The sequence below is a fragment of the Hippocampus comes genome, unplaced genomic scaffold (genome assembly GCF_001891065.2).
Source record: "Hippocampus comes isolate QL1 unplaced genomic scaffold, H_comes_QL1_v1.1 scaffold113, whole genome shotgun sequence".
In the NCBI taxonomy this organism is placed as follows: Eukaryota; Metazoa; Chordata; class Actinopteri; order Syngnathiformes; family Syngnathidae; genus Hippocampus; species Hippocampus comes.
The window spans coordinates 640,549-651,130 of NW_017806160.1; the positions used below are offsets into that span (position 1 = coordinate 640,549).

The 10,582-nt window shown below is 43.5% G+C and overlaps 1 protein-coding gene across 6 annotated transcripts in view; it reads left to right on the top strand.

Annotated features, from left to right (window-relative positions):
- Positions 1–10,582, top strand: part of fmnl3 (formin-like 3) — a 47,293-nt gene that overhangs the window by 20,068 nt on the left and 16,643 nt on the right. For 3 of the 6 annotated variants that reach the window (XM_019895584.1, XM_019895585.1, XM_019895586.1), the window contains exons 1-4: positions 5,710–5,823; positions 5,915–5,995; positions 6,086–6,162; positions 8,490–8,573. In XM_019895584.1, coding sequence (XP_019751143.1) covers positions 5,746–5,823; positions 5,915–5,995; positions 6,086–6,162; positions 8,490–8,573 — 320 coding nt within the window. In that variant the 5' untranslated portion in view covers positions 5,710–5,745. Of the gene's footprint in view, positions 1–179; positions 264–354; positions 436–525; positions 603–5,709; positions 5,824–5,914; positions 5,996–6,085; positions 6,163–8,489; positions 8,574–8,916; positions 8,940–10,582 lie in introns of those variants that run through there. The other 3 variants (XM_019895589.1, XM_019895590.1, XM_019895587.1) reach the window with 2 other exon arrangements.

A 10,582-nucleotide genomic window follows, 5' to 3' on the forward strand; every position in this document is an offset into this window, starting at 1 on the left:
TGTGTGTGTGTGTGTGTGTGTGTGTGTGTGTGTGTGTGTGTGTGTGCGTGTGTGTGTGTGTGTGTGTGTGTTTTGAGATCTTTGTCACTTAGTGAAGGCAACCGGTTTCATTGTGCCAGATGTTGCGCCAACTCATGAAGATGCTAACTTTGAGGTCTGTACACTGTATCTTTTTTCAGAACTCTATGAACCTGCCTCCAGACAAAGCCCGGCTCCTCAGGCAATATGACAATGAGAAGAAGTGGGACCTCATTTGTGACCAGGTACGTTCAACTTAACTCATCTGCACATCTTCAGTCTACTCAACTTACTGAAGAAATAAAACCACACGCATTTATCTCCTTTTGCCCGCAGGAAAGGTTTCAAGTGAAGAATCCACCTCACACTTACATCCAGAAAATACGAGGCTACTTAGACCCCGGTGTCACCAGAAAGGTTGGGAACTCTCTTCACAACAAATCATCCAATCACAGCTCCCCAAAAAGTGTACATAAATTGGCACTCGGCTTTCTTTGTGTCTCCCAGAAGTTCCGCAGGAGGGTACAAGAGTCCACCAAAGTCTTGAGGGAACTGGAGATATCTTTGAGGACAAACCACATTGGGTAAGTGTCCATTTCCATGCTCTACATCTGTTTCTTACCGGGTAACGCGAAAGGAAAGCCTGGTATTGTTTTCCCTTGTGAAGAGTAGACCTGTCTTTGCTCTCTGTGGTGCCCGGATCTCCCTCCCATTGTCTGAAGTTGCCAAGCTCCGCAGCTCCACTTCATAGGGCCGAGCCTCCCAATACCCAGATGGTAGCCATTGTGTTGCCGCGTCCACTCCCCCATCAAGTGCTGAACAGGAAGCTTTGTTGTGTGTGCCAGAAGGACAGGAAGACTGGCCAGCCAGCCTTTGAAAAAAGAAAAACACACACGAGGATGCTTGGAAGTTTACACATTTTACAGCTATTACAGCAAACTATTGTGGTGTACATGAATGACATCACAACTCTTCAAGCATTTTAGCTCGATTTTTACCTTCATAAAACCATGCGCTGCAGTAACTTGCTACTCGTGAAAAACGCCCAAACCTTTACGTACCATTGTAACCGTACTCTGTCTACTCTCTCTGGCTTCGATGCAGTTTCCAGCAGAGACAACAAAAGCCATCTGTAATTCAGTATAAAACTTCACAAGAGAGGTCAAATCGTAGGTGTTTGAGAGATGCAGAAATAACAGAATCACACTGATTGCACAGTGCACTTGTTGCAATGCTGAATTCATTGAGCGCAGTCCTGACTGCCTCATGGGCGAACGGAAAAATTGTATGAATGGCTACGCAATCATTCAGAGAGCCGTCACCAAGGAAGCCAGACACACACAGGCTGTACATCCTGTGTTTTCACACTTTCAGCAATGGCTACATAAACGTGAATTGTGAAGCAGCACGTGTAGACCGACAATAATCTCTGATCAGACTCACTTTTATCGATCAAACTTGAAATCCAAACAATGAAAATATCTCAACAACCCATTGCGGCAAAAAAAGAGTAAAAACAATTTTGAAATCAGCATAAAAATATAAGTTTAGGGACACATAAAACCATCTCTGATTAAAATTTACTCCTAATCAGTGTAATCTATCCTCTTCGAAGAACAACTACTATTAGGGTGTAATTTGCTGGATCACTTACAGTGTTGGTAAAAGTCTTCTTTGATTTGGTAGACAGCCCCAGGGGCCAAGTTGCACGTACCAGAAAGAGCCGCAATGAAATAATTTTGATGCACAAACTGTTAAACGCTTTACATTCTATCCAATTATGTTATTGCTATGTGATTTTTACATACATTATTACATTATACTTTTGGAACAGATTAATGGCATTTCGATGAGGCCGGATAATTTGAGATCAAGTGTTTTCAGTCACGAATTCCAAGGCACCAATATGTAAAGATTGTGAGACTGCTCTGTATTTACTTTAAATGCTTTGCATTTTGGAAAAACAGTCCCATCCGGTGGCACATTAACCCCTTTGCTGTAAATGTAGAGTTGCTGCTGGTGTTCCAGTAGCAGAAAGATGGCTTCAAGTTTTCCAGTGTGTTTGTGTGACCAAAAGAGAAAAAAATGCTTTCAATGCATTTCCCAGAGGAGGAATAAGATGGGCTGGTTTTCAGGAGAATGGAGAGTGTGTGGACGGAGCGCTTGGATGCTCCATTACTGTGTCTGAGTCTCATTCCTGACATGGCCAAGCAAATGTGAGCTTGGCGCGGCCGGCTGCTGTGCGAAGAAGGGGTCAGAGGCAAAGGGGGGTGGGAGGACTTTCTAGACAGGAAACCAGTGATCATGCCTGCCTCCTCACAAGCACCCCTCCTCTTTCCCCTTCACCTCAACTGCTTTGTTTGTTTCCTCTGTTCCATCGCTCACCTCCCTTTCCCTTTTGCTCGCCCGACACTCCTGCTTGCTTTCCTGTCGATCTCAAGCAATCATTCAAATAAGAAAGATCATTGTCTCTGTCATTATGAGGACCTAAAACATGTTATGTCTTCAAACGAAATACGAGCAGTTTGAGTTTAATTTCAGCAAAAGTAAACTTGCAGCTTTGGGCCATGTGGCATTTTTTGTTTTTTTCTCAACTGCAGATTTAGATGACACTCTGGGTTCTGATTGTGGTTGTGGTGGTTAAAGGGCAAGCTTGGTCTCACTCCTGAGACTGAGGACCATCTCCTGTGGTAGGGTGCCGAATGTCAACAAAGGAAGTGAGATCATCACGAAAATCCCCCAAATTTAAACTGGGCTGTGACATCGGTAGCGCAGGCCTGTAAAGTTTCTGGCACTCACTCAGCCGTTGCAAATTGTAAAATTAACACCCATAGTTGATTTCACTGCCAACTTTTGGGTTGGATTTAACAGCAACTATCAAATGTATTTACACTACCTGAACATGCTGAGCAGACTAGAACGGTTCCAGCTCTTTCATGACACAACAGCCATCATTTTCAAACCCAATAATTTAACAAGATATATTAAATAGCTATTATGTATATTTGGTAGTATAAGCTAAAGTTGATAACGGGAGTAGAACCCAATTTTCTGAGTCATTTTGTTCTTTGACGAGCAGAACTCAAAATAAATGAACTCAACGGTCTCCTAATCATCCAAATTATAACTGTTCATCTTCCAGTTATTGTTTGAGTAAATCTCTCCATTTGGATGTTTTTGAGTGTGTGTGTGTGTGTGTGTGTGTGTGTGTGTGTGTGTGTGTGTGTGTGTGTGTGTGTGTGTGTGTGTGTGTGTGTGTGTGTGTGTGTGTGTGCGTGTGTGTTGCTCTCTGTGGTGCCCGGATCTCCCTCCCATTGTCTGAAGTTGCCAAGCTCCGCAGCTCCACTTCATAGGGCCGAGCCTCCCAATACCCAGATGGTAGCCATTGTGTTGCCGCGTCCACTCCCCCATCAAGTGCTGAACAGGAAGCTTTGTTGTGTGTGCCAGAAGGACAGGAAGACTGGCCAGCCAGCCTTTGAAAAAAGAAAAACACACACGAGGATGCTTGGAAGTTTACACATTTTACAGCTATTACAGCAAACTATTGTGGTGTACATGAATGACATCACAACTCTTCAAGCATTTTAGCTCGATTTTTACCTTCATAAAACCATGCGCTGCAGTAACTTGCTACTCGTGAAAAACGCCCAAACCTTTACGTACCATTGTAACCGTACTCTGTCTACTCTCTCTGGCTTCGATGCAGTTTCCAGCAGAGACAACAAAAGCCATCTGTAATTCAGTATAAAACTTCACAAGAGAGGTCAAATCGTAGGTGTTTGAGAGATGCAGAAATAACAGAATCACACTGATTGCACAGTGCACTTGTTGCAATGCTGAATTCATTGAGCGCAGTCCTGACTGCCTCATGGGCGAACGGAAAAATTGTATGAATGGCTACGCAATCATTCAGAGAGCCGTCACCAAGGAAGCCAGACACACACAGGCTGTACATCCTGTGTTTTCACACTTTCAGCAATGGCTACATAAACGTGAATTGTGAAGCAGCACGTGTAGACCGACAATAATCTCTGATCAGACTCACTTTTATCGATCAAACTTGAAATCCAAACAATGAAAATATCTCAACAACCCATTGCGGCAAAAAAAGAGTAAAAACAATTTTGAAATCAGCATAAAAATATAAGTTTAGGGACACATAAAACCATCTCTGATTAAAATTTACTCCTAATCAGTGTAATCTATCCTCTTCGAAGAACAACTACTATTAGGGTGTAATTTGCTGGATCACTTACAGTGTTGGTAAAAGTCTTCTTTGATTTGGTAGACAGCCCCAGGGGCCAAGTTGCACGTACCAGAAAGAGCCGCAATGAAATAATTTTGATGCACAAACTGTTAAACGCTTTACATTCTATCCAATTATGTTATTGCTATGTGATTTTTACATACATTATTACATTATACTTTTGGAACAGATTAATGGCATTTCGATGAGGCCGGATAATTTGAGATCAAGTGTTTTCAGTCACGAATTCCAAGGCACCAATATGTAAAGATTGTGAGACTGCTCTGTATTTACTTTAAATGCTTTGCATTTTGGAAAAACAGTCCCATCCGGTGGCACATTAACCCCTTTGCTGTAAATGTAGAGTTGCTGCTGGTGTTCCAGTAGCAGAAAGATGGCTTCAAGTTTTCCAGTGTGTTTGTGTGACCAAAAGAGAAAAAAATGCTTTCAATGCATTTCCCAGAGGAGGAATAAGATGGGCTGGTTTTCAGGAGAATGGAGAGTGTGTGGACGGAGCGCTTGGATGCTCCATTACTGTGTCTGAGTCTCATTCCTGACATGGCCAAGCAAATGTGAGCTTGGCGCGGCCGGCTGCTGTGCGAAGAAGGGGTCAGAGGCAAAGGGGGGTGGGAGGACTTTCTAGACAGGAAACCAGTGATCATGCCTGCCTCCTCACAAGCACCCCTCCTCTTTCCCCTTCACCTCAACTGCTTTGTTTGTTTCCTCTGTTCCATCGCTCACCTCCCTTTCCCTTTTGCTCGCCCGACACTCCTGCTTGCTTTCCTGTCGATCTCAAGCAATCATTCAAATAAGAAAGATCTTTGTCTCTTGAAGGACTTTTCTGTTTCCCGAAAACAACCTTGTGTTTTGTTTGGAGAAGAAAATCCGGAACTGGACTCAGATTCTCCAACCATATTCCCGTCACCTTCTTTTTTTCTATGTTTTGAATTTCCATACAAATGTGAGTTCAATTGCGTGGAAATTGGAGGCCGTGTCCTAGTTTGCTTTTCGTTCCATCTTTGCCAAGATCTTCCTGTCAGGACTTGAAGGACTTTTCTGTTTCCCGAAAACAACCTTGTGTTTTGTTTGGAGAAGAAAATCCGGAACTGGACTCAGATTCTCCAACCATATTCCCGTCACCTTCTTTTTCTCTATGTTTTGAATTTCCATACAAATGTGAGTTCAATTGCGTGGAAATTGGAGGCCGTGTCCTAGTTTGCTTTTCGTTCCATCTTTGCCAAGATCTTCCTGTCAGGAAAGGGGAGACCCCCTTCAAGCTAACTCAAAGGATAATTAATATGTTACTAGTGAGAACCACAAAGGTTAATTGCTGTCACTGTGTATGACCACACACACACACACACACACACACACACTTTGTCACTTAGTGAAGGCAACCGGTTTCATTGTGCCAGATGTTGCGCCAACTCATGAAGATGCTAACTTTGAGGTCTGTACACTGTATCTTTTTTCAGAACTCTATGAACCTGCCTCCAGACAAAGCCCGGCTCCTCAGGCAATATGACAATGAGAAGAAGTGGGACCTCATTTGTGACCAGGTACGTTCAACTTAACTCATCTGCACATCTTCAGTCTACTCAACTTACTGAAGAAATAAAACCACACGCATTTATCTCCTTTTGCCCGCAGGAAAGGTTTCAAGTGAAGAATCCACCTCACACTTACATCCAGAAAATACGAGGCTACTTAGACCCCGGTGTCACCAGAAAGGTTGGGAACTCTCTTCACAACAAATCATCCAATCACAGCTCCCCAAAAAGTGTACATAAATTGGCACTCGGCTTTCTTTGTGTCTCCCAGAAGTTCCGCAGGAGGGTACAAGAGTCCACCAAAGTCTTGAGGGAACTGGAGATATCTTTGAGGACAAACCACATTGGGTAAGTGTCCATTTCCATGCTCTACATCTGTTTCTTACCGGGTAACGCGAAAGGAAAGCCTGGTATTGTTTTCCCTTGTGAAGAGTAGACCTGTCTTTGCTCTCTGTGGTGCCCGGATCTCCCTCCCATTGTCTGAAGTTGCCAAGCTCCGCAGCTCCACTTCATAGGGCCGAGCCTCCCAATACCCAGATGGTAGCCATTGTGTTGCCGCGTCCACTCCCCCATCAAGTGCTGAACAGGAAGCTTTGTTGTGTGTGCCAGAAGGACAGGAAGACTGGCCAGCCAGCCTTTGAAAAAAGAAAAACACACACGAGGATGCTTGGAAGTTTACACATTTTACAGCTATTACAGCAAACTATTGTGGTGTACATGAATGACATCACAACTCTTCAAGCATTTTAGCTCGATTTTTACCTTCATAAAACCATGCGCTGCAGTAACTTGCTACTCGTGAAAAACGCCCAAACCTTTACGTACCATTGTAACCGTACTCTGTCTACTCTCTCTGGCTTCGATGCAGTTTCCAGCAGAGACAACAAAAGCCATCTGTAATTCAGTATAAAACTTCACAAGAGAGGTCAAATCGTAGGTGTTTGAGAGATGCAGAAATAACAGAATCACACTGATTGCACAGTGCACTTGTTGCAATGCTGAATTCATTGAGCGCAGTCCTGACTGCCTCATGGGCGAACGGAAAAATTGTATGAATGGCTACGCAATCATTCAGAGAGCCGTCACCAAGGAAGCCAGACACACACAGGCTGTACATCCTGTGTTTTCACACTTTCAGCAATGGCTACATAAACGTGAATTGTGAAGCAGCACGTGTAGACCGACAATAATCTCTGATCAGACTCACTTTTATCGATCAAACTTGAAATCCAAACAATGAAAATATCTCAACAACCCATTGCGGCAAAAAAAGAGTAAAAACAATTTTGAAATCAGCATAAAAATATAAGTTTAGGGACACATAAAACCATCTCTGATTAAAATTTACTCCTAATCAGTGTAATCTATCCTCTTCGAAGAACAACTACTATTAGGGTGTAATTTGCTGGATCACTTACAGTGTTGGTAAAAGTCTTCTTTGATTTGGTAGACAGCCCCAGGGGCCAAGTTGCACGTACCAGAAAGAGCCGCAATGAAATAATTTTGATGCACAAACTGTTAAACGCTTTACATTCTATCCAATTATGTTATTGCTATGTGATTTTTACATACATTATTACATTATACTTTTGGAACAGATTAATGGCATTTCGATGAGGCCGGATAATTTGAGATCAAGTGTTTTCAGTCACGAATTCCAAGGCACCAATATGTAAAGATTGTGAGACTGCTCTGTATTTACTTTAAATGCTTTGCATTTTGGAAAAACAGTCCCATCCGGTGGCACATTAACCCCTTTGCTGTAAATGTAGAGTTGCTGCTGGTGTTCCAGTAGCAGAAAGATGGCTTCAAGTTTTCCAGTGTGTTTGTGTGACCAAAAGAGAAAAAAATGCTTTCAATGCATTTCCCAGAGGAGGAATAAGATGGGCTGGTTTTCAGGAGAATGGAGAGTGTGTGGACGGAGCGCTTGGATGCTCCATTACTGTGTCTGAGTCTCATTCCTGACATGGCCAAGCAAATGTGAGCTTGGCGCGGCCGGCTGCTGTGCGAAGAAGGGGTCAGAGGCAAAGGGGGGTGGGAGGACTTTCTAGACAGGAAACCAGTGATCATGCCCGCCTCCTCACAAGCACCCCTCCTCTTTCCCCTTCACCTCAACTGCTTTGTTTGTTTCCTCTGTTCCATCGCTCACCTCCCTTTCCCTTTTGCTCGCCCGACACTCCTGCTTGCTTTCCTGTCGATCTCAAGCAATCATTCAAATAAGAAAGATCATTGTCTCTTGAAGGACTTTTCTGTTTCCCGAAAACAACCTTGTGTTTTGTTTGGAGAAGAAAATCCGGAACTGGACTCAGATTCTCCAACCATATTCCCGTCACCTTCTTTTTCTCTATGTTTTGAATTTCCATACAAATGTGAGTTCAATTGCGTGGAAATTGGAGGCCGTGTCCTAGTTTGCTTTTCGTTCCATCTTTGCCAAGATCTTCCTGTCAGGAAAGGGGAGACCCCCTTCAAGCTAACTCAAAGGATAATTAATATGTTACTAGTGAGAACCACAAAGGTTAATTGCTGTCACTGTGTATGACCACACACACACACACACACACAACACACACACACACACACACACACACACACACACACACACACACACACAGACACACACACACAGAGTGTGTCCTCTTGATTTCTGTGCCCTCTGTGTGCCCCCTGTGTGACAGGTGGGTCAGGGAGTTCCTCAACGATGAGAACAGAGGTCTTGATGTCTTGGTGGAGTACCTCTCCTTTGCCCAGTGTGCTGTCATGTGAGTATTTTTACACACAGCCGCGCCTGCTGATTTTTGCCATAAACGTCCTAAAAGGAATAGGGTTGGGCTGCAGCCGCTTAGCAAGCACGTTACGTCCTGCAGGGCCTAATGAGCTGCTTGTGCATCAAAAATGTGCATTCTTTGGATGTCTTTGTTGACCTTGTTGCATACTCGGCAAGCTGAATGTGGGCACACGCTACAGTACGTTATGTGGACAAAAGTTTTGGGACACTTGGTCATTACACCAACAGGAAAATTTCTCTTTCCTTCTACTCTGGGGAAATGATTGGACACAGTCCCTGTTACAGTGCCCCCCTAGTTACCCCCCCCCCCCGAGATATCTTTGAGGACAAACCACATTGGGTAAGTGTCCATTTCCATGCTCTACATCTGTTTCTTACCGGGTAACGCGAAAGGAAAGCCTGGTATTGTTTTCCCTTGTGAAGAGTAGACCTGTCTTTGCTCTCTGTGGTGCCCGGATCTCCCTCCCATTGTCTGAAGTTGCCAAGCTCCGCAGCTCCACTTCATAGGGCCGAGCCTCCCAATACCCAGATGGTAGCCATTGTGTTGCCGCGTCCACTCCCCCATCAAGTGCTGAACAGGAAGCTTTGTTGTGTGTGCCAGAAGGACAGGAAGACTGGCCAGCCAGCCTTTGAAAAAAGAAAAACACACACGAGGATGCTTGGAAGTTTACACATTTTACAGCTATTACAGCAAACTATTGTGGTGTACATGAATGACATCACAACTCTTCAAGCATTTTAGCTCGATTTTTACCTTCATAAAACCATGCGCTGCAGTAACTTGCTACTCGTGAAAAACGCCCAAACCTTTACGTACCATTGTAACCGTACTCTGTCTACTCTCTCTGGCTTCGATGCAGTTTCCAGCAGAGACAACAAAAGCCATCTGTAATTCAGTATAAAACTTCACAAGAGAGGTCAAATCGTAGGTGTTTGAGAGATGCAGAAATAACAGAATCACACTGATTGCACAGTGCACTTGTTGCAATGCTGAATTCATTGAGCGCAGTCCTGACTGCCTCATGGGCGAACGGAAAAATTGTATGAATGGCTACGCAATCATTCAGAGAGCCGTCACCAAGGAAGCCAGACACACACAGGCTGTACATCCTGTGTTTTCACACTTTCAGCAATGGCTACATAAACGTGAATTGTGAAGCAGCACGTGTAGACCGACAATAATCTCTGATCAGACTCACTTTTATCGATCAAACTTGAAATCCAAACAATGAAAATATCTCAACAACCCATTGCGGCAAAAAAAGAGTAAAAACAATTTTGAAATCAGCATAAAAATATAAGTTTAGGGACACATAAAACCATCTCTGATTAAAATTTACTCCTAATCAGTGTAATCTATCCTCTTCGAAGAACAACTACTATTAGGGTGTAATTTGCTGGATCACTTACAGTGTTGGTAAAAGTCTTCTTTGATTTGGTAGACAGCCCCAGGGGCCAAGTTGCACGTACCAGAAAGAGCCGCAATGAAATAATTTTGATGCACAAACTGTTAAACGCTTTACATTCTATCCAATTATGTTATTGCTATGTGATTTTTACATACATTATTACATTATACTTTTGGAACAGATTAATGGCATTTCGATGAGGCCGGATAATTTGAGATCAAGTGTTTTCAGTCACGAATTCCAAGGCACCAATATGTAAAGATTGTGAGACTGCTCTGTATTTACTTTAAATGCTTTGCATTTTGGAAAAACAGTCCCATCCGGTGGCACATTAACCCCTTTGCTGTAAATGTAGAGTTGCTGCTGGTGTTCCAGTAGCAGAAAGATGGCTTCAAGTTTTCCAGTGTGTTTGTGTGACCAAAAGAGAAAAAAATGCTTTCAATGCATTTCCCAGAGGAGGAATAAGATGGGCTGGTTTTCAGGAGAATGGAGAGTGTGTGGACGGAGCGCTTGGATGCTCCATTACTGTGTCTGAGTCTCATTCCTGACATGGCCAAGCAAATGTGAGCTTGGC